This window comes from Passer domesticus, chromosome 4 (assembly GCF_036417665.1).
Source record: "Passer domesticus isolate bPasDom1 chromosome 4, bPasDom1.hap1, whole genome shotgun sequence".
NCBI lineage: Eukaryota > Metazoa > Chordata > Aves > Passeriformes > Passeridae > Passer > Passer domesticus.
This window is the reverse complement of record NC_087477.1, coordinates 35643287-35667607: the sequence shown is the minus strand read 5'-3', so window position 1 is coordinate 35667607 and position 24321 is coordinate 35643287. Positions and strand designations below refer to the sequence as shown.

General features: G+C 38.7%; 1 protein-coding gene across 4 annotated transcripts; it reads left to right on the top strand.

Moving 5' to 3' along the window:
• On the top strand, positions 1–24000 carry SLC39A8 (solute carrier family 39 member 8). 4 transcript variants are annotated; one of them, XR_010360972.1, is made up of 9 exons: positions 1–252; positions 7018–7186; positions 11065–11234; positions 11652–11774; positions 12764–12931; positions 19246–19453; positions 19968–20152; positions 21505–21649; positions 22900–23034. XR_010360972.1 is itself a non-coding variant. In XM_064417090.1 (8 exons), the coding sequence occupies exons 1-8, from the start codon at positions 76–78 to the stop codon at positions 23044–23046; spliced, it is 1347 nt and encodes a 448-aa protein (XP_064273160.1). In that variant the 5' UTR covers positions 5–75; the 3' UTR covers positions 23047–24000. The 4 variants fall into 4 exon arrangements, 3 of the variants coding, with proteins under 3 accessions (XP_064273160.1, XP_064273162.1, XP_064273161.1); XM_064417090.1 differs by lacking the exon at positions 21505–21649 and having other exon boundaries at positions 5–252; positions 22900–24000; XM_064417092.1 differs by lacking the exons at positions 1–252; positions 21505–21649 and adding an exon at positions 4534–4569 and having other exon boundaries at positions 22900–24000.
• Positions 24001–24321: the final 321 nt, after the last annotated feature.

Below are 24321 nucleotides of genomic sequence, written 5' to 3'. Positions count from 1 at the left end.
GCGGAGCCCGTGGGCAGGGGTGAGGGCGGCGCGGCGGGGCTGCGCCATCCGCCACACTCGCCGCGTCCCGCCGGGATGGAGGGGCAGCTCCCGGGGTCGGCCAACTCGACGAGCTTCGCCGACGATGTGCTGCGCGTCTTCGGGGCCAACCACAGCCTGTCGGCGGGGCAGCTCTCCGGGCTGCTGCAGCGCCTGGGCGCCGCGCCCGCCCTGGGCTCGGCGCTGCCGCTCGCCCACCTGCACCACAACCAGGTACCGGCACCGCCGCCGCGGCCGCGGCCGGGCTGGAAACGTCCCGGAGCGAGGGCGCCGGGCCGGCTGGGCAGCTCCGGAGCGTCTTAAGTCCCGCCGCCCTCGTGCTTCCTCACGGTGAAGCCGGGAAGGAGGGAGGGAAGGAGGGAGGGAGCAAATGTCTGCTGGGCTCTGGGTTGCGGGCAGAGGTACCGGCGCGCCGGTGAGAGCAGCTGGAGGCACGGGAGAAGCTGCCGTGCCTCAGGGAGCTGCTGCAGCGCGGGCCGCCCCGGGATTGGCTCTCCGTCCTCGCTGCTCGGCCCTTAAAGTGCCTCTTTTCCCGGTTAAATAGCATCTGTCCAACAGCACGGAGTGTATGAGAGCCAGCTAGTGTTGCCCTCCGAGAGCTGAATAAGCAAATCTTCAGGAACTGTTGAAATACAGTTGTCATGAGACAGCAAAAACTCGATTATACAAACACGTCTGCTTGTATAAAGAAACTTTTTCAGAATTTTTTGCGTCTTTTATTTAGGTTGAGTGCAAAGTGTACACTTATCTCGATTAATCTACCAAAAGCTTTTTAAACTGATGTTTAATTTAGGACTGGATATCACTGGGATATTACTTCTCTTTAAACTTCTCTGTTTAATGTCACCATAAAAAACTCAGATCTCTCTGCTACTTTAAAAATCTATGTAATTTCACTTACCTGGACCGTCCTGGACTGAATTTGTTTCCTTGAAGGACAATTTTGATATTGGTGGTGATTTCCATATGCTCAGAAATCAGAGGCACAAAGTTAGTCACAACAATGAAAGGAAAGCTGAATTACTGTTTTCTCTGGTTTGATTCCACTCTCTAAGAAACAGAAGAGAGATGGCTCTAGGGGCCCTGAGAATTGTTTTTTAACATGGAGTAGTAGCTCTTCTGCTTTTTCTGTGAAGGAGACAAACTTTGAATAAGCTCTCTTTGTTTCAGAAAGGTTTAATTGGGACTTAATTGCCCTGAAATCAAGGTAGTATTCACTATAAGTGTAGCAATGTTTGCAGGAGTCGCTGCTTTCAAATCTCACAAACTGGTCACTGTTCCAACTCAGTGTGTTACAAATATAAACATTCTCAGCCACACATGCTAACTACAAGTTTGCAGTGTTGAGTATGGCTATGAAAAGCAGCTTTCTTTAAAAGGGCATAGAAATGAGTAGATTCTTCAGTCCTCCAGGTTTTCTGTCTGCAAAAGCACGTAGCTCTCGTACACAGGCTACAGAAGGGAAAAAAAAAAAAAAGTAATGCTCTTTCTTACTACTATAAGTGCATGTTCCTCATAAGTAACTTGAAGTTTAACTGAAACAATTTTTTTACAGGCCTGTTCTAATTAAGTTAATGTTGAATAATATCGAGGTTATCATACTGAAATGATTTTTTAAATGAAAACTACTTTTTTGCTGAGTTACTTGCATTCTTTCCTAAAATTGGCCTGATGGCTGCTCTATCAGGTTGAACCATTAAAGCAAGGGCATTTTGATCCCTTATGGATGTCAGGTATGTCCATGACTTTGGGCAGGTGGCACATGCAGATGCATACTCACACCACTTAAATCCCGTGTGACTGTTTTTAAACACCATGAGTCTTTGTGCTTACAAGCTGATAATTCAGCATCTGCTGGTTGTGACAGAAACATGAAGTGGCCTGATAACAAATTTGGATGTTGGAAGGCATCAGGGGCCTAAGCTCTACTGATTCTCAACAGAGGAAAGTGAATACCTCTGGAGAGTCATTCAAGTCTTCCTCAAGGCATCTGAATCCATGCAGGCTGCATAAGTGCCTGACTGTAGGAGGGCAGGTTTATCTTAGACTTTCAGTTCTTAACTTCTGTGTCCAGACCTAGGGGGATGACTCCCAGGCCTTTCTTGGAATCAAGATAACATACCCCTGCTCTTCAGAGAGTCCCTCATCCCAAGCCCAAAGGAATTTTTGGTGGAGAGCTGCTCTGTAAGGGACAGGTGATAGAGCACCAGGAAGGAACAGGCTCTGTAATGTTATCCCAGTGTTAGTGTTTAGTTTTAATGTCTCATTCACAGCTATTTTGGTAAGCCTATTAATCTCATTAAAAGATCCACAAGAAGCTCATCCATTTTCTTAAAGATTAAAAGTATGGGTGTGTAAGCCAAAAAAAGATGCATTGATTTCTGTTTTCCTTTGCTACCATGTTGACTTGAAAAGAAAAGGGAGAGGAAAAAATTATTTAATTTGTTGGTGATAGTATTTAAGTATATACTTGTGTAGGTGTTTGTGGTAACTTGTCATATGATGTCTGTAAAGATGCTAATTTTTTAAAGTAGAAGAAAAAGCCTGGATTTTTTGAGCACCCTTTTTGAATTTTGGATTTAACTGTCACCAATTTCTTCTGCTTTTGGTCTCTTTTTGCTTTCAACATGCACTTTTATAATTATTTTTATTTTGTGTTTATATTTTCTTTGCTCTTCAATTTTTCTTTGCTCTTCACCTTTTCTTAATATGTAAGCTAAGAGTCATTGTCAGAGAAATAAGTGGTAATTGAGCAAGCACAAATACTGAGCAGTGCTGTTTTTTCACATTTTACTGTGGAATTGCCACACATTTTAGTCCTACTAACAAGGATAAAATTAGCAATTGCACTCTAATTTAGATGATGGCTTTTTACTTGCTCTGTATTTAAAATTTTTAGCAAGATGTGAAAACCATGAAACCATACTTGATCTTCTGTCACTGAATTCATTGTAGTATGGCAGCCATACACATGTGTGTGCCAAAGGACTAAATGACATGCTCAAAATTTTTGGTCAAAAAATGCCTGGAATGTAAGTGGGCATTGGAAAGAAGGCTTGTTAATGTCACCTTTTTTTAATGCTTTGATGTAATTGGTAGGTGCTAAAATCATGCTCCTATTTCCTTCTTTGGCTTTCCTAAATCTGTATTTATGCCAGTCTAGATGAAATGCCTGAATACTGTGTTTTAATGTAATGCATTGCATTTTTTAAACAAAACATTTTGATAAAATTAATTTTTTAAAAATTAATATTTGTTAGCAAATATAATTACCTTTTATCTCAGGATGAGTCAAAATCTAGTAAGTTTAGAAGCTAGACTGGAACCAGGTTAGTATAGTCTTTGATTTGAGGATTTTTTGGGTAGTTTTTCACCGGTTACAACTTGTCCTTTTGAAAGAATGGAGACAAGAGTGACAGAGTTAAGATCTTGATCCAACACCATGACCTGATGTTGCCTGGCCAGTGAGATGCTAAATAGGCTTAGTTGTTGTACCCAGTAAGTGTGTTATTTCTACAATATTTTCAGTAAATTTCAGTATTTGTGGACAGTTCTCAGCTCCCAGCATGGACAGCTGCCTTGCACATGTCCTGGGTTGTGTGAGATCCCTAAAGCACAAGAGTGCATTTGAGCAGCTCCATCTGACTCTTTCTCATGGAGTGCTGCTTATTCAAGGAATGATCTTCTGCAGCATCCAGTTTTTACCTGTCCTAAGTGACACAAAGGTGTTACCACATCAGCATCAGATGCTTTCATTTCTTGCAAGTAAGTTGAGGCAGGCACAGCTGTATGTCTCTATTTTGTCTTACCTGTGCTCAAACTAAGTTTAAAAAGAAAGGCAGGGAAAAAGAAGCCTTGTTCAATAGGCATTCACTGCATTTATTGTTTGCTTTGCTACTGTGGGACCCACTGCTCAGCCCTGGGGTGGGCTGGGCTGGTGTTTAGTCTGGCAACATCTAGAAATGGCAGTGCAGGATGCTGTTCAGTATTTTAGTGCTTCACATGTGGAATGCTACAGATAAAAGAGGTAGAGCAACGATAAGAAGAAGATCACAGAAGGGACTGATGCCTTTAAAAGGTGGTTATTACCACAGCATTTTTTGTTAATTTCTCCAGTTAGAGGAATCCCGTATTGTTTGATCATTTTTGGCAGAGGCTTACCTGGGTAAAAGTAAACATCTGTTTGAATAACCTAGTTGATAGTTTAATTTTTTTAAGTCTCAGTATTCTGTAACTGTGTAAAATCCATGATTCAGCTCCTCCCCAGTTTTGATGAAAGCAGTTTTGAAGTTAATTTTTAACAGTTCAGGGATGATCAGTTTTGTTATATATTTTTTGCAATTTTTTACTAAACACTCGGTGACAGTCACATTACAGGAAATCCTCTCACCTTATCACTGTGATAAGGTCTTGCTGCACAGCAGGGGACAGACACGACAGCAGGTTTGGTGACTCGGGACATCATTTTCAGTCCCCTGTTCCATGAGGCTAAATTTTCTCTCTGATGAGATGGTCCATCAGTCTGACAAAGTAAATATCTTATGTTTTTACAGCAGTGTGGCTTTGTTAATGTATTTATTTATCCTGAAAAGATAAATGCAGAGTTTTGCAGTGTGCAAAACATGCCTTGCTGCAGTCCAAGGCTTAAAAAAGATTCAGTCTTTTAATTAATCCTTTAATTGTGCTGGTGAACTCATGCAAGCTTGCTTTTTAGCTCTTGGATGTATGTAGGAGTTTACTGAGAGTATGAGGTGACTTATAACAATGAATCATTTATAAGAATCATTATCCACTGGGTTTGTCCCTGATCAAAATAATAATAGTAATTAAATACAATGCTGTTTCTCAATTTCACATGAAAGAGCTCTTCTATGATGGTATTTCTCACCTCCATGTTTGTGTATAGGCAAGGTTACAGTTGTCAGGTGTATTAATTTATGCTGTGTCTCATTTAGTTTCTCTCCATTGTCTGTTTTCCTACCTAAAACATTGTTTGGATTTTTGTGAATGAATGTTGATACTAATGTATCAGTGTTTTAAAGTGCTAATACTCTATTCTGTATTTTAGAAATGAAATAGTTAAAGAAAATTTCTTTCAGAGATAGTTATGGTGTAAATTCTCAGCTCTTACTGGCTCATTTTTCTAACCACAGATGTCCAGAAATGGCTCTGTAAGCTGGTAATAAGCACCATAGAGGAACTATTCCTGTAGACCACAACTATCCTGCCTTTGTTTTGCTGTGGGCATATTAGCCATGTATTTTGTATTATTCCAAAATGCAGAGCTAACAGTAAAATGATTAGACACATAACCAGTTTAGAAAGCTCCAGTGGTTTGTGTATTGGCCTGTTAAAGACTATATCTTCAGTGATGATTTCTTTATTCACTACTTTCATGTAGGTTAAATGGAGCAACATGTTTTAAAGCAAAAATCCACCTTCCGTTATAAGCTGTATTTATTTTATGAGTGATACTTCTTTGACATTAGCACTGGCATTGAAAGATGAAATTATATGCACTTGGCTTCTGTATATTTGAGTCTTTAGGGTCTCATGGCCTTAACAAAATTTGCACATAGGTTTAAGTTCAAGCATGTGCCTGAGTACTCTGGCAGAGTTAAAGAGGAAGGATGGGAACATCCTGGATTTAATTTAGCTAAGGTAATTTGAATTGGCCTGCATATTCTCTTCCTCCAAGCAAATCAAAGAGAGTCACATTCTGGTGATGAGCGCATGCCTTTCACCTTTCGGACAGTGGCAAAAATATTTATTAACAGAAGTGGAAGCAGCTCTGATGTAATAAATGACTTGCAATCTCTCTGGCTTATCTCTAGGAGTTAATTGCCTTATAAATAATAATGTTGAATTATTGGTGACGTGCTGTGTAATCTGAAGGCTGGTAAAACTGAGAAGAGCAGGGAGGGACCATTTGTGTTTATTTTGCTAAGGCTTCCAGTGCTCTCTGCTTGCAATCATACTGAGATTTGTTACAGGGAGAGTTATGCTGGAATTGATGTCTCAAATAGAAGAAAACATTTGATTTTTTTGGTCTTGAGACAACCCTGGTATGTGTTTGTTGTGCAGCAATAACTGCACAAGGCTATTGTGTACACCCAGAGAAAGAACACTTTCCCTTATCATTGTAGGAAATAAAGAATGTAAATTAACTGAAAGTGTTAGATGAAAGATTTCAGCAGTTTGGAATGTTTCACATAAAACCACTCAATTTTTTCTGTAGATGTATCTTTTATGATACTTTGTGGTTTGTAGTTTATCTTTTTGGTTGAAAATGACAAACACAGGAACCAGCCTTGCCTTGCCCCTGGCCTGGTTTAGCACTGCCAAGTACATTTATTTGTTGACCCATCAGACACTGTTATGTCCTGTGCTAAAGGCAAAGTGAAGATCCCAAGCAGGAGTTTAGCTCATGGTTTTACAAGACAATGTTTGCCCTTAAGAGTTACTGCGGTAAGAAAAATGAAAAATGTTTGGCTTTAGACCATTTTTAAGGAGTTAGTATGGGGACATAAATAAGAAGTGTTGTTGTAAAGTACAAGTGGTCACTTACATGAATAAGCTGTCACTGAACTACCAGTCCTTTTCTGGCATACTCTGTTAGTGAGATTTTAACTGTGTCTAGTCTGCTCTTAAATTTAATTATTTTGTAATGACATTAGGTTTTAAGTACTTTGAAGCTATTTTTCCAAATATATTGTGAGGTTTAACTGTTTGAGTTCTCTAAACATCTCATAAAAAAGTGGTATATTGATTTGTAATTTATCTAACTTAAAGTGCTTTGAATCATTTCGGCTTCACATCAAGGAATCACAGTATTTTCATGCACAATGTACATTGTGTAGACTTCCCTGAAAATGCATTACAGTACTTCCATGTTGAAATTCTCGGATTTCTCACTGTATGTCTTATTTTTTGGTTTGCATGAATGTGTTAAGTTGTCAAAATCCCTTTTGATTTCAGTGCTTGACTAGTGAAGAAATATTTTCTTTGCATGGGATACCGAACGACAGTCACATATCCAATTCCAGCTTCTCTACAATATGTCCTGCAGTTTTGCAACAGCTAATTTTTCACCCATGTGATCCTCAGGAAAGCTTTGTGGACACATCTAAACCACATTCTTTGCAAGGTTAGTTACTATTACTTGCATTAATGTTGTGACTGGAGTGGGGTTTTCTTAGAGGAAGAGTAAGCATTTATCTATAAATAACAGGAATGTCTTCTTTGGGAAGATATGCTTCCAAAGTGGGAACATAAACTGCTGTTTTAGGTCAGCAGACTATCCAAACAAAATTGGTATCTCTTGACAATGATCTATTTAAAATACTGTAAGAAAGGTGAAAGAACTGACTAGAAAGTTATGGAATATTTTTCCCACTTAAAAAAAAAAGTCTTTCTGACTTGTTTTGCTTGGATAATGGTTTGTGCCTTGAAACATAAGGACTCATACTTACAGCTGGTTAATAGAAAAGATGAGTGTACAGAAGGGAAGTTTGTGCAGGTGGTTTGCAATGGGAAATTAAACTTGGTGGAATCTGCACGTATGGAGGCAGGTTAAGTTGGAATTACTTGGGCTACACTTGAGTGGAGTTATTTGCAGAGAGACTGTCAGGTAAGCCAGTGACTGGTTTACTGAGGAAAAATACTCATATTCTTTCCAAATTCTGACTCCTGCTCTCATGTGATGACCCCTCCATGAGGAAGACTGTTACATGGTTAAGTAGCCCTAATAATCTTCCTTCCTCTTTCTTTCTCACTCTTATTTCTATGTTTATTGTGCACAGAACTATACAGTGCATTGGACAGGGAATATTTATCTGATTAAAGAAATTACTTGGACTAAAAAGGATCAAATGTAATTCATTTGAGTCAGTATTCCAAATGAACTTACTGTTCCAAGGGAATCAGCTGAATTAATGTTAAAAGTTAAGATGTTGGATTAATACTGCCTAATGTCAGTATTCATAAGAAGAGATACAGAAGTGCTTTTTGTAACTTTAGAAATACTCATATTAATAACATTCTGGTTCATATAGGTGATCATCTTTAGTAAGAATTAGAGATAATTCCTAAAACATAGCTGTGTTTTGCTGTGTCAATGAAAGATTAGAATTCTAATTGAGTAATCAGTGACTGAAACCATGGCACCAATTTAGCATGACTGCTCTAGATTGCTTGTATGATATGCAGACATATATTACCAAGATCTGCATTGGAGAGTAGGGTCTGTTCTCCTTTTTTTTTTTTTTTTGGGAGGTGATGCTGGTTAAGTAGGCTGAACATGGAATCCTTGACCTACAGTTAATCTCCTAAGCTACTTAGACCATCCCTCTTCATTTTCTTTTATCTGGCCAACTCAGAAGCAATGTCCAGCTCAGAAGCAATGTCCAATAGCCAGATAAGCAAGACAGCCTTCTCCTTGCCCCTCCCTTGGCTGCAGCACAAGAAACAAGAAATCTGCAAGGCCCATGGTTAGGGCATTTTAAACCACTGCCCATGGAGCAAAATCCTCCATGCCTGTTTCCAGCTATGCCTATGAGAATTTTCTTCCCAGGGACCCCCACTCCATTAACAACAGTTTTCCAAATACTAATGGAAATGACGTGCAGAAGAAACCAGTCCAATGAGCTTTAGGAACAGGTACTCAGAATAAAAAATAAGTGATGCCAAAGCAGAGTAGAAGGCAACAAATGTTAATGTCTTTTGTCCTGGGATTTGCAAAACTATCTGATCTTTGGGCACACTCAGTTCCTCCCCTTCCTTGTTTCTCTGAAAGATAATAGGAAGTGTATAGAGATGCATCAAACAGCTGAAACTGCCCAGTGACATTCCTCATGTCCAAGACAAACACTTCCTGTATTCTCTGCTTGACTTCTTCAGAAAGGTATTAATGCACTTAGTTCCTCTTCATCCTAGGACAAGGTAAAGGAAGAGCCTGAGCCTGCCTGTTTTTACAAGGAACACTGCTGGGCAGCAGCGTTCTAAGGAGGCCATCTAACTTGCACTCCTGCAGTTTTATTTTTTTGGATTTCTTGTGCCTTTGGGTATCTTGGCTGTCTCTTTATGGGGGCTACGCTTTAGAGACAGAAAGAGTAAAAGTAGTTAGCAAAAATTGACCGAGCCATCAGTCTCAAGGTAAGAATTAGCACTGCATCTGAGTGCCCTGCTCTGGTACATAAAATCAGACCACCCAGCTTTCTGAGATGTGTGGGCTCATGAAAAGGATAGTATGGATGGAGCCTAATGAATAAAACCATTTTAGGCACATAATATTGTGAAATACAGTCCTTAATGCAGGAGCTTCAGCAACATTGGTTGTCTTGGAATTTTTTCAGCTCAGTTTAAAATGTACATTTTTGCACAGAATATGGGTAGATGTCTGTGCACCAAACTAAAAGACTCTTGTACTTCTGTAGTAATCCCAAACTTAGACAGTGTTTTCTGACTCATGATGACAATGGAAACCCGTTTATTATAAACTTAATTTCAAAAATATAGTTGCAATCTTAATTGTCATTCAGTTTAATTAAAATTAATCTATGTAATTTAGTGAATCTACCCATATGTAGTTGTGTGTTTTTCCTTCTCTCTGTGTAACTCTCTCAAAACTGGCAAATGAGTGTTGTAATTGGCATTGATACATCTGCAAATGCTTTGAATGTTTCTAATGCTTTCTGTTCTTGACATAATAATGAAATTCATTTTATAAAAGCATTGTGACACTGTACGGAGTAGAGCCATCCCAGTTGCAGGTGAGGAATTTAGCTTAGTGTGTTGGCTAGTTGTGGTCCAGGAAATAATATCAGACCATAATCTGATCTGTTAGTTTCTGCTATGCAGACAGGAATTTGTGCTGACTTCCCTACATACATACAAGCTTATAATGATGCAACTTTCTGGATTATATGAAACTGTTCTCATCTAGGCAACATTGTGTTGGCATTGATTATTTTTTGTGGTTAATTTTTAAAGACAAACTCTCGGTCTGTTTGGATTACTTTGTAGTTCTGTGGCATCATTTGGGGCACCCTCGTAGACCTCTTTAATACAACTTTTAAAGTTTTTCTCTGTACTCATAGGAATTTGAGATGTCACTGGGGAAAAAAAGTGATCCACAGAAGCACAACTGTGTAAGTGCTTATGAGCAGCAGCAACTCATCATTCAGGCTCCAGAATAATTATGGTACAGATTTGTGTGAGTCCTGGTGCCTGAACACTAAATATGTGAGATTATGCTTATGGTGAAGGAAACAAAATTATGCTAAACCCTGCTGTATTTACTGATTCTTAGGAAGGGTTTTTGCCATTCCATGTTTAAATCACATGTCCTTCTTTTTGAACCTAGAACCCCTGTTTTTCTGCACTTTCATTTCTCTGTTATAATTATCTCAACTGTCAGCTATCTATCACCTCACCTGTTGATAAACAGAGATGGGCAGCATTTTCAGCCAGCAGAATTTCTTTGAATGGCAGGAGGAGGGAGGAGGTTTAGGAACTGAGATATCACCTGAGGGTGGTTTGAAGGAATCATCCTTTATCAGGAAGCATTTTTATATCTGGTACAGCCAAGAAAACAGCCTTTTTGTCATAGAGTTTCTTAGAAGTAAATGTCAATTGGATCTGACTCTGGGACTAGTAAGAAGTTTTGTCTTTTCTCTGTGCTATAGCTTCTTCAACTATTAGCCTAAGCCTTAATTTTTACTCTTCATTGACTGTAGAGAGAGCTCATCTATATTACCAGCAGTTAGGCCAGCCCATATATTCTACTAGCATGGTTTCCACTTTTAATATGTTTGTCCCAGAAAGTGTTTTCAGATATTTCCTTTCTGCAAGTATGTATCTTAACTACCTATGTATTTTAAGAATTTTATATTTGTGAGTTTTAATTTCAACCAAGGAATGACTCTTTTACCAGTTCCATGCCAGTTTAGCAATTAGAGAAATTACAAGCAGACAGAAGTGGGTGTTCACTAAAATATTTTGTATTTCTCTTTTCTTTATCCACAGTTTGGGGATTTGGGTTCCTGGCTGTGTCTATCATTAACTTGGCATCACTTCTGGGATTGATTTTAACTCCTCTCTTAAAGAAGTCATATTTCCCCAAGGTTTTAACTTATTTTGTGGGCTTGGCCATTGGTACTCTCTTTTCTAATGCAATTTTCCAGCTCATTCCAGAGGTAAGCAAGGGGAATCATTATTTGATGATAATAATAATGATCTATATCATTGTTATATATCATTATATTATTTGATAATATAATGATATATATCATTATAGGTCTGCATACTAGTTTCTAAAGATCTGTGTCTTGTTGTTCATTGGGAAGGACCAAGGGCTCTTCTGCCTCTAAACAAAAAGAGAAATACATTGGATAAAGTCTAACTAACTTATTTAATAGGCTACAATGTTAACATATTGTCTAAGTTTAAAAAATGTAATGAGATCAGAATATTTTACAATTTCTGCTCATGGAAACCGATGGTTGGTAGAAAGACAGTTTTTCTAATAGAGGGGTAGTGTGATGCTTGTTTGTTTTTCTGGAGATGTGCTAAGATTACAAACTAATTTGGATTGCTTTTTTCTTCACTATTAGGCATTTGGATTTGATCCAAAAGTAGATAACTATGTTGAGAAAGCTGTTGCTGTGTTTGGTGGATTCTATATTCTCTTCTTTGTGGAAAGGATTCTTAAAGTGATACTAAAGCTCTATAACAAGGTAATGAAACCTATCACTAACTGAATGAGCCTTGCCTTAAAGTACCTGTCATATTTTGTGAGATACTTGCTATTTGGATAAAATGTGGGTTTTTTTCCTATTTTATCTGAGGAATTCAGCATTACTGTGTGTTCTGATATATCTGTTTAAAATCCATATGAATAGGGCAAGAAATCTCAGTTTTTTGAAGGAATTGCGAGCAGCTCTGGGAATGGAATCCAGATGTGAGTGTGGTCTGCTCTCCACAGCCAAGTTGTTGCTGTGGTAGCTAAATGCATCAGAAAAACATGGAAATACATCAGAGGTGGAGAGAATGAAGTCTGCCTGTGGTGATCCTCTTGGGCAGGAGAAACCAGTGTGACAAATATACCTTCTTGGTCATCTACAAAGTGCAGCTGACTGGTGTTCAGTAACTTCAGCTCTGTGTTTCCCCAAGCTCTGGTACACAGACCTGCTCAGTGAACAGTGCAGTTGTCTCCTCTTGCCCAGGGCTCTGCTTTCTATCCCTGTGTCAGAGTACTTGTCTTCTATGTGCTCACTAGAGTGTTGCTGATACTGAAAATTATGATGATCAACTGTCCCTCATTTGCAATAGCTAGAAATAGAGAAAATGAATTTGCTTTTATTTAATTATGTAAACAGACCAGGCCAATGAGCTCTATTTGATAAGCAACCCTGAATAACCAGCAAATGTTGATCACTTTTGGTCAGGTTGGCTTAGGAGGTTCTGCATAAAAGTATGGAAATGGAAAAGTCTCCCATGTTTTTTGATTAGCTAAAAGTAATAGATAAGTTAGGAAATTAGATATGTTTGGAGTTAATTAAAAAAATTAAATGTTCAGTGCTGCTCGTTTTAGCAATCACTTGGTGTGGAAAGCAAGACAGCATGAATATGATTTCCCGCCCACCTTTTATTTTTGTCTTTATTTCTTACATTGTTATTTTGCTTTTCTTTTAATTAGCTACCTCCTTGTTTATTTTTCACCTAGACTGGCCACAACTACTTTGAAAATGGAGGAGAGAATCATTCTCAGGATAAGACTAACTCACCCAAACCACCACCATCCAGCAATGGGGGCACATGTTATGCAAATTCAGCTGTCATAGAGAGCAATGGAAATCTGGGTTTTGACAGCATCAGTGTGATCTCAGCACAGGTATGAAAATTGTGTATATTTATTTTTTCCCCTGTCAATTATATAAGCATATTTGAGAGGAGAGTTAATATGAATTTTTATTACTTTTGTCAAGCTTTTGTAGACTTACAGCTTATAATTTGGTTGGACTTTATGAAAAAAATTACAGGGTTTTGGGGGAAGCTTGAAAAAGCTGAATCAGGTACTCAATTTGTAGCCAACAGTAAGGGCTATGTTGTATCAATGTTGGAATGGGCTGGACAGAGAGATGTATCTAATCAGATTTGAATTTGTATTTAATTTGGCTAATTTTAGGTTTGTTGTTGTTACTGTTTTCTTAAAGAGCAATGGTGTGTTTTACTGTTGTGATAGTGTTGATCATACGAAATTATCTCTATTTTGTTCCTGAATACGTAAAGCTGTTAAGTGTGAAAGCCTGGCTCTACCAAATCAATGATTAAAGAGAAAAGCTAGTACAGTAACTTTCAGCCAGTATATAGTGAGCACTGCTTGTGATAACTCAGTGTGGGAATCACAGAGGTGATATGTTGGGACAGAAGCCATTCCTCCTGGTTTTAGTGTTATTATCTTTCAGATTTGCTCTCTGTGATTCTTTGTGTTTGTTTTCATACTGCAAATGCAATTTCCTTCTGTCTGAGAAAAAAATGGAAGTAGGAAGAGAAAGTTTTGTGCTTCTTGAGTCTTTTTCCATGTGTAGAGAGGAGCAGTATTGTGCAGAGAGGACCAGTACTGTGCCTTATTAAAAAAAAATTAAAAACACATAGTAAAAAATTTTAGATGTCTTAAGGCAGACTTTTTCCATATAAGAGATTTTTGGTTTGCCATCCATTTTTATTAGCCAATTAAGTAAGTTGTGGGGAGCAGAGAGGAGCAAGCAGAAGAGCAAGCCAGAGGCAGTCCCTAACAACCAGGTAAAAATCTGGGAGTTTTGCATTGACTCTGCAGGCTCACAGGGCATTTGATGCTCAGAGTTTAAAACACCAAAATTGTACTTGTCCTTACCCTGGAAATATGGTGAAGTGTGGGGATACTGAACATCTTAAAAACTAGAAGAAACATACTTAATTATTAAAATTACATGGGCACCTGGAGGGAATTAATATTACGAGTGTCCCTAAAGGTTTTTTTTAAATTTATAAAATAAGTAAAAGAAGCCTCCGCTTTCCGTGGAGACAGAAACAGTGCAGCCAGCAGGACTGGGGAGGTGATCATTCCCCTGTGGCACTGCTGAGGCTGCACCTTGAATCCTGTGTTCAGTTTCGGGTCCCTCACTATGAGAAAGCATGAAACATGTCCAAAGTAGGGCAACAAAGCTCCTGAAAGTGTTGGAGCATGAGCCCTATGAGGAGCAGCTGAGGGAGCTGGGATTGTTTAGCCTGGAGTAAAGAGGCTTGGGAGGGACCTTATCAGTGTCTACAGCTGTCTGAAAGGAGGTTGTATCACTTGGGGTCAGAATCGTCTTTCCAATATGAAGTGACAGGACAAGAGGAAACAGCCTCAAGTTGTGCCAGGGGCGGTTTAGATTGGATTTTAGGAAAAAGTTCTTCATGGAAAGGGTTGTCAAGCCCTGGAACAGATTGCCCATGGAAGTGGTGGAATCAGCATCTCTGGAGGTGCTTAAAAGGTGCATAGAGGTGCTGCTTAGGGATATGGATTAGTGGTGGACTTGGTTAATTAGGTTGGTGGCTGGACTCGATGAGATTAGAGGTCCAACCTAATGGTTCTATGATACTGTGTAGCAACAAAAAAGCCGACATTGCTCTTGTCCTCCTCCAGTGAGGTTCAAAGGGCCGGGTCAGGGGAGGGCCAATGTGGCTGAGGTGCTTTGGGCAGTTAGGGTAATGACAGAAGGGTAGGGATGCATTCAGCTTTACAAGAATGTACTATGTAAGGCAAAACCACGTGGCACAAGCTAATGTGTACCCAAGAGAATTTTAATGTGTCCTCATAATCAACAGCTTGTTAAAGAGGGCAAATACAGAGTAGTCAGAAGTCAAAATGAAGATTTTAAAGAGGAAATTTGAAGCCTGATTGTGACAAGGTGTGGCAACTGTTTTCAGCCATGGGGATCCAGCTATATTCTCTCCCTTAATGCCAGAAGCAATTGACTGTCAGAGTAAATGTTTAATTAGTCACCTACTTTCTGTTTTCACTTGCAGCAGTAAGTGCAACCTTGGAAACCTTTGTGCTCTACTCAAAGTTTGTATCTACTATGCATTGAAATATGACTTGATAACAGAAACTTTGAAGGAAAGTTATTTCAGAGACAAATTGCTGAAACATCTGTGTTCTTGAGTGCACACTGTAAGAGTTGTATAACAAAACTTTACAGTGCCTTTATTTATTGCCTGGTGGCACTGTCAGGATTTCCTCTTGGTCCTGTGGGCTCTTCCAGAGGACATGTCTGGTTCATGTCTGAGGGAATCAGACATGCGTTGCAAATAGCAATAGTAATCTGAGATATCATAGGATAAAATAAGAGAGTCTCTGTATAATTTGTTAAGTTTCAGAATGAAGGAGAGGCCATTACTTTTTAAAAAGCCCCTGTGTTTAGAAGAGCATAAATACAAGGATGTCTTTGGTTTACCATAAACTGTGGAGATACAAATTATGTATAACTGCACTAATAATTATAAAAATTAAACCTGGTATTCCAGCTGGGTATTACAGAGTTCCTTAGCTGGCATCTCTTTTGATGTATGCTCAACTTCCATGACAAAATGGTAGTTGTCCAGAGGAGGCAGACATTGCTAATTTTTTCCTTTGGAATCCTGTGCGTTTGTAGGTTATTTTGTCAGCAGTCTGCTTTATCTTAAACATGAAGAATATGTATTACACCTACTTCTACTGGATATATGATCTGTTAAACTTCAGAATGTAAATCCAGAAAGGCAATTTCACTGTACTTTATATAACTTAGAGAAGTTGTCAAGACATTATTTAAAGTGAATTACCTGTAGGAATTATGATACTTCAGAGCAACACAGTAAATGTAAATGGTGGATAGCAATATATATATAAATATAGGAATAGATATAAAACAAAGGTGTCTCAGAAACTGATTCCTAGTTTATAAACTACAGTTGTTTCTGCATTTTGGAAGTTTGGATCAATAAAGTAATTTTTAGAAGTAAATCAATACTGGTACCCTAAATTAATTGCAATTATTTAAATTTTTCTTTTTGGAGGAAAAAATGTGTGAATTATTTAAAAAGAAAATTTGTGCAATAGATCAAACTCCCTTTCTTTAGTGAAGCTAGAAACATGTGCAACAAAGATGATGTGCTTTAGGCAGAAATCAGGATGATCTACAAAACAATGCTTCCTCCAGTTTGTAGTCAACTTGAAGGATGGCCACCAGGGAACAGAAAAAAATAGAGAACAGATCTTTACCTCAGGAAGCTGGGTGAATTGGTGGAAGAACTTTGCTAATTGTATTTGGGTTTCTTATACTCATGTATTTTGTATGGCTTGCTTTGTAATACTTCTTTCTTAAAGTGACTTTCAGCTTGTCTTCATGGATTAAGAGAGAGATCTGTTACTTGTAAGTGATCCTATCTCAAGCAGAAATAGTAGAGTTACAAAGTAATAATCTTAAAAAATGATTGGCACTGCTTGTGTTAGAGGAAATGTTGAGAGGAAAGCCTTCAAAAACTAAAGGCAAGCATGTAGTACAAATCTTAAAACCTACGTGTTTGAATCAGCAGGGAAACTCCTGACTTTTTGATACCATTGCTCACTTTTACATCATAAAAGTGTAATTTCAGAACTTCCTGTGGACTGAATAGGAGCTGCTTTGTGGTGGTTTTGGCACTACTCAACCAAGGCTTTATTATCTATGAGTTTCAGGCAGTGCAATAGGCACCTGACTCAGAAATTCCTGACCTGAACTTTTGTCCTGTCCCAGGGCAGCTCCTAAATACAAGAATGTAGTCAGATAAGAGGCCTGTGAGCAAATAATGTGGCAGACTTTATAGCTCTGTCCATAAAGATTTTGTAAGGATTTATTAATAATTTTATTTCCTTAAAGTTAAAAATTTAGTTTGCCTGGTAGCATTTGCATATGGCAAAACGAAATCAATTTTCAATGTTGTTTTTAGTAACTAAAGAAAATTTATTGGAATACTCTTTGGCCTTCTCCTAAGGATAAGGTGATGTTCCTCTATATCCTTCTGCTTCAAGAAGTGGAGATGTGTGTGGTTGAGGGGAGAGCCTGCCTTAACTTAAACAATGCTTTTGACAGTGTCTCTCACAACATCCTCGCAGGCAAACTCAGGAAGTGTGGAATGGATGAGTGGACAGTGAGGTTTATAGAGAACTGGCTGAATGGCAGATCTCAGTGGGTCAGGGTGTAATTGGAGGCCTGTCACTAGTGGTGCTCCCCAAGGTTCAGTACTGGGCCCTTTTCATCAAGGACTTGGTGAACTTGTCTCCTGAGCAGTTCACTGATGACACGAATCTGGAGGATTGTGAGGACTGGCCAATACTCTACAGTGCTGTGCAGCCCTTCAGAAGGGCCTTGACAGCTTGGAGAGATTGGCAGAGCAGAACCTCCTGAAATCCAGCAAAGGCAAATGCAGGGTCCTGCACCTGGGAAGGAATAACCCCAGGCACCAGCACAGGCTGGGGGCTGATCTGTTGAAAAACCAGTCTGCAAAGAAAGACCTCTGTCCTAGTGGAGAACAAACTGTCCATGAGCCTGTGGTGCCCTTGTGGCCAAGAAGGCCAATGGCATCCTGGGGTGCACTGGGAAGAGCATTGGGATGAGCATTGCTAGCTCATTGAGGAATGTGATCCTCTGCTGAGCCCTGGTGAGGCACATCTGGAGTGCTGTGTCCAGTTCTGGGCTCCTCAGCACAAGAGGGACATGGAGCTCCTGGGGTGGGTCCAGCAGAGGCCACAAGGGAGATGAGGGGACTGAAGCATCTCTCAGAAGGAAAGGCTGAGGGAGCTGGGTCTGTTCAGCCTTGAGACAAGATGAGAGAGAAGGAAATTCATCAGTGTCTGTGAGTATCTGAAGGGAGGGTGTCAAGGGGATGGAGCCAGGTTATCCTCAGTGATGCCCAGCAGCAGGACAAGAGGCAGTGGGCAGAAACTGATGCATAGAAAGTTCCAGCTGAGCATGAGGAAGAACTTCTTTACTGTGCAGGTGACAGCACTGGAACAGATTGCCCAGAGAGGTTGTGGAGTCTTTCTCAGTAGACACATCCAAGAACTGCCTAGATGCAATCCTGTGCCATATGCTTGAGGAGGGATGTTGGACCAGATGAGCCACTGTGTCTCTTCTAACCTTAATTAATCTGTGATTCTGTGCTCTGTGTGTCTGTGGGCACACAGATGTATATATTACTGCTTATATATTCCAGTAACTAAGCACTAGTTAATGCTTTATAAGCATTTTTTTTTAATGGGGGAAATACTATAATGCTTGAAAATATTCTGTAAATACAGTATGTGTGTATAGAAATTCATTAAATGGATCACCAGGAACTTTTAGGGGAACTTAGTTTATGCTTGCAGTAAAAATGGCAGTTCCTTTTATGCGTTTTCAGGTTTTTCATAATTTCATGGCACTGCATATATAAATCACTTCCACTTCTGGGGAGAATTAGTGAGATCCCTGGAGGGTATGGGCATTGCAGCTTTATATTATCCTGTTGATTTTATGCTCTGAGCCTTTAATTGTGCAGTCAAAATTAGCCACTGCTGTTTTTATTAAACATTCACTTTGTAGAAACTAATTTGAATTGCTGGACTTGACTATCATTGCCCAAAATTAGAAATAAACTTGATGGGATATCTGAATATGTGTAAACTGTAGACACATTCTACAGTATAGACACATCATATATATCATGTAGATAGAATTCTGTTGCTGTGGTAGCTGGGTGTGTTTCTGAGACCATGACGTGGTGCCAGTTGTTTTAAATACAGATGCTACCAGTCACTGAGATCAGATCCTTCTGACTGTACATGCTTATGTAGAGGTGGCAGAAGAAGCTTGGGACCATCTTTACCTGACAGAGACTCCAGAGAGACATTCAGACCACTGTGACCTGGATTGCTTCATCTTTCAGCTGAAGGGCATCCAGGTGACACTTTGCAGTCAGAAGGGTGATTGGGTCCTGCACATCACCTTGTTGAAACAGAAAACATTTGGTGCTTCTGCTGTGCCATTTGCTTCTTGCACAAAGCAATTTGGTCTCTATATGCAGCAGTGCTTGAATTTATACTTGGTATTCATTTAAAAACAGAAGCATGATTCATTGACTTTATTCAGTGTTTAGTGCAATTGTTTTATTTTTTTTTTTCAGGAAGAAGCCACCCAAAGCAGCTTATGCAAGTGTCTTAAGGGACGTCCACTGTCCAAGATTGGGACCATTGCTTGGATGGTGACACTGAGTGATGCTGTACATAATTTCATAGATGGCTTGGCTATTGGGGCTTCTTTCACTTTGTCTCTGCTTCAAGGGCTCAGTACCTCCATAGCCATCTTGTGTGAAGAGTTTCCTCATGAACTGGGTAAGGAACTTCATTGCACATGTTGTTTGCTGTGGAAATCACTGTTGTAGGTGGTTGTGTTGGCGTAAAGTTGGCAGAGGTTGAAAGAAAGTTTTGACAAATTAATAGAAAAAATATTCATCAAAAAGTTACCAAGCACCAAAACACACATCTGGCACAGGAAGTTCCCAAGTGCAGGTGGGCGGAAGCTGGGAGCATATATTGGACAGGTACTAATTATCCTGTTTATATATGGTTCATACAGTGTTGTATTAATTAATTTAAAACCCAAAAATCATCATAGGTAATTGAGTGTTCCTGTGCTCTTAGCTCAATTTTGCATCACTGTTTATTTATAATATTTCAGTTTCCTTAGTATTGAAGGGAAATCCTCATCACCTGTTTGAATGAAGAAAAACAACACAGGGTTATAATGTGTATACAAATAATGTCTTTTCTTCAGACTTCTTTGACATCAGAAAATAACCACAATATAATTTTCTGAAGATGGTTTTCTCTTTTTTTATTCTTTTAGGGGATTTTGTCATCTTGCTTAATGCAGGAATGAGTACTCGGCAGGCTCTGTTTTTCAATTTCCTATCTGCATGTTCTTGTTATGTTGGGTTGGCCTTTGGAATATTAGTAGGCAACAACTTTGCTCCTAACATCATCTTTGCTATAGCCGGTGGAATGTTCCTGTACATCTCTCTGGCAGACATGGTGAGATATTATTTCATTTTCAGTTATTTATTTCTCTGCAAAAAAGCCATATACTCCACTAAGTCTCTCTAGTAGAATTTGGCGTTTTCTCCTTCTCATGCCAGTGACCAATAACAACAACAACAACAATAATAATAATAAGAATAAGAATAAGAATAAGAATAAGAATAAGAATAAGAATAAGAATAAGAATATCATCACTTAAACCCTTAAAGGACGTGCACAGATAGTTATTGTTACTGATAGGTAAGGCTTTGTAAAGCCTCACCTATCCATAACAAGTTATGTTTGTTCATAAAACACTAAAGCCTTTCACCTCACCATACGATTATTGAAAAGGGGTTTTAGGCAGAGACGAGCCTTTCATCAATTTGGCCTGGTTTAATCAAAAAGTAAAAAGTGTATAAACACTTTGTTTCAGCATTTTAAAGTGTCACATTATTTGACCTTATTCTTTTAAAAGGTTTGTTTGTCTATTTAAACCATGTTGTGAAGGAAAAACAAGAAAGGAAAACAGAATAAAGTTAAATATTAAGTTTTGAGTTGAATGAAAGGTGTTGTGTAACCACAGTGATAATGAAAAACTTGATTTAAATTCTGTCCTGATTTAAACCAAAGCATGCCAGCCTCATTTTCGTGGCTCAGACAAAATATTTTGCTGAGTTCTATTCCAAATAGTCTGTCCACCATTTCTTTTTCAAAGTGTGCTAGAAGATATAAGGAAAAGAAAGTATGCTAAAATCCAGATCATATTTAGACACTGGATTCACAGGCACTTAGCAATACTCCATAATTTCCTCTTAGGATGATGTTTGGTCTCAAAATGAGAGAGATCTTTCAAGAGTTTTAAGTTTTATTATGTTTAAGTCAGTGTTGTAAGAACAGCTGCAACAGGTGCAAAGTTGTTTGCATCTGCCACATGAGAATCCATTTGATTGCAGAACTGGGAGAGTGAGGCCGAAATCTGAAAAGGTTTGAGACCCCAGTTTGGTTCCATGTGGACTTAGGAACTCTCATATATTTCTAGTGACTATTTCATTAAGTATGTTATAGTTTAGGTAATAGTGTAGGATTTAATATTTTGTTAGAGTTATAAACAATATAAGTAGTTTATTTTATAAGCTTGCAGTACCTTAATTGCTAATGCATTTTGTTTAGCTTCACTCATATAATGAATAGCAATGCACTGATCTCTGATGTGTAAAATTCATGGCATAAATTTATAGTGACTCAAGTTTGTTATTAAATCCATCAAAGTAGGTAACTTTCTTTTCTTTGTATCTGTTGTTCTGTTCTCTCTGTTCCTCTCTATCTGTCTGTCTCCCTGTACCCTCCTCTCTCTCTTTTTATAGGTTTTTGGATTGTATCAGTTACCTATCTGAATTTTTCTTCCCCCTGAAAAGTCTGAAATAGGGTATTGAAGTGCTCTATACAGAGATCTGGCTTTCCACTTTCTTACGATTTTCACACAGTTCTGGTTTGCTTGTCCAGAAGCAGGTAGGATTAACTGGAATGTCATGCCTTCCTCCTTTTCTTTTTGCTGCTCTGTTTTTCTGCCAGTATTGGCATAGTCCAGCCTCTGCCAATAGAATCACTGAGTGGGGAGGCAGGTGGGAATGTACGCTGAGGTGTGTGCACAAATGAGCCTTGCTGTATGGCATGAAGTTAATCTGGTTTTGCCCTGTTGTGCAAGAGTGTGACGGAGCTCTGGAACCATTTCTGGGAAGCTTTGGGCTCTTCCCACTAACCTTAGCCTGTTCTTCAAGAATTGCATTGCCTTCAATAGCTGTTTTGTGTTGTGAGAGATAGATAGATAGATATCTATGATAGATATCAAAGAAAGATACAGTTTTGGAGTTACCCAGCCTGAAGGCTTCCTAACTAGGGCTGAAATAAACTGTCTTCGTTGTATTCTGGTTCTGCTATTCTCAGCAGAACAGGAGAATACTTTAAGGCTTATCTCAACAGCCACTGTAGCTGACTTTACCTGCAGCAAACACATACCCTGAATCATCCCATGCAGGGAACTTCATACCTGTGCTCTTCTGCCATCACCTGCACTGGCTCCAGAGGCAGGATCTGTGCTTCTGCAGTTAGCAGTGGATCAGTACCCTTTGCTCTTGTGTTAACCATTAAGATGTACATTATGGAATGAAGAATCCCTTCATGGCACTATAATGTCATATTGCATCTGTTACCACCAGTTTCACACCAGTAGTCTTCCTCTTCTTCCTTGCTTGACCTGGCAAGCCCACCAGACCTCCCACATGTGAAAGGTTTCTGATTTCTCAGGAGTTGCCCATGTTTTCATCTTCACTTCATTCTCCTTTAGATAAAGAAGAAGAATGCTAAGCTTCTGTTTCCCAAACAAGGATTTATCTTTAGAACAGTGAAGGAAGAAACAAAACATTTAGGCAAACAAGGACCAAACAAGGGCAGCTGCTCTTAGCAACACATGGACTAACAATTGGAACCTGTGAGGCTGCTGGAATCAAAAAGGGAAAATTTGCATGAGGCACTGCCAGATGAAGCCACAGCAGAGAGGAACAAAACACCATTTTATCTTACCATCCTTGGTGGAGTGGTTTTTCAGGGTAATTAGGGTGATATTTTCCTGTGAGTGCCTTCACCCCCTGTTAGTTCTAATACTCAGTCCAAAGTAGCAATATGGTTCAGTTCTTAATGCCTTAAATTAAGCATGCTACCACGAGATGGCAATACTTCCCTAAAAATATCCCTTTTTTCAGTTCCCAGAGATGAATGATATGCTGCGGGAGAAAGTGACGGGAAGAAAGACGGATCTGACGTTCTTCCTTATTCAGAATGCTGGTTTGCTAACAGGGTTTACTGCTATCCTGCTGATTACCTTGTATGCAGGGAATATCGAGCTGTGAGAACGGAATCAGGATTGGAGACATCAAGCAAATTGCAAATGGAAGACACTTGAAATCCATACGGGGACATCCATTTAATCTACTCAGTTCTGAAACGGGGGCAAGGCCCGTCCTGTCCCTCTTGCCCCAAATACAGGAAATTCTTCTTTAGGATTTGCAGTTGAACCAAATAGTAGGAGCTGTCAGTTCTGTGTGATGCCAAAAAAATTACGCTAATATTTTTATTTCTACTTAAAATTATCAGACATAGATGAACTGTCATGGAGGAAGGGTGTTACTTGGCCAGTAGAATTATGCAGTACATGCAGCTACATGCAACTCCAGACCAACTGAAAGCTGAGGTCTGCAAGGAAGATGTGTATTTAAAATAAAATAATACAGTTTCATATAGTGTTTTAACTGTGATGAAGGCAAACAGTTTCAAAACTGGTTAATTTTTATGACTTTTGTTGCAGGATTTGCCTGTGTAACATCTTCATTCCCCACCAAAAAAAGAAAGAAAAAAATCAAAACATTTCAGAGTAGGTACTAATGAAGCTAAGATTTTTAATTACTAATTAACACTGGAAGGAAAGATACCAGTTCCTGCTTTTGATCTTTTCTCTTTACAAGTGCACTAGGGAATTGTTGATTTATTTTGAGAACCACTTTTTTAAATTAGAAGGAACCTTTGTTAAATTTATGACTGTTTATCAACTCCATAATATTTTAGAAACATTGAGTACTTAAAAAATGTTCAAGTATTGTGTATTCTATGAAAATAATAAAGTTTTATACTTAAGTTTCCCATATAACCCCTTTAAAAATCAGTTCTTTAGTCTTACAAAGGAGAATGTATGAAAAAAAGTGCTAAAAATCAACATTCCGGTATGCTTTCTTCATAATTTGAATGATTTCTTTGTGTGCAGTTGGGTGGAATGAAATGGTAATAAAATATACAAATTCTTACCACAATCTGTTGTGTGTGAACTTTCTGAAATCATGGTTATATATATATATATATATATATATATATGAGTTCTTCTGAAATAAACAATTCATCTACTCATTACTAATTTGTTGTAAGATGAGCACAAGGAAATTAATTTAAAAATACACTCATTTTCAATCACCACTTTGCTTTGATGGAATTGTTGTTATTCTCCAATAAGTTACTTTTTTCATTGATTTTTAAGCAAATTTTACAGCTTCAAAGGAGATACTGTTTTTCGATGTATTTCCTTGCTGTAGGAAGGCACAATATTTTATTTTTAGTTCTTTATTAAAGTATTTTTT

Bases quoted from the DNA above. Each gene is read 5' to 3' on its own strand.
- SLC39A8 (XM_064417090.1), top strand. From the start codon at position 76: ATGGAGGGGCAGCTCCCGGGGTCGGCCAACTCGACGAGCTTCGCCGAC. The intron at 253-7,017 runs GTACCGGCACCG...TTTTGATTTCAG, and splicing joins CCCACCTGCACCACAACCAG to TGCTTGACTAGTGAAGAAAT. The intron at 19,454-19,967 runs GTAAGGAACTTC...TTATTCTTTTAG, and splicing joins AGAGTTTCCTCATGAACTGG to GGGATTTTGTCATCTTGCTT.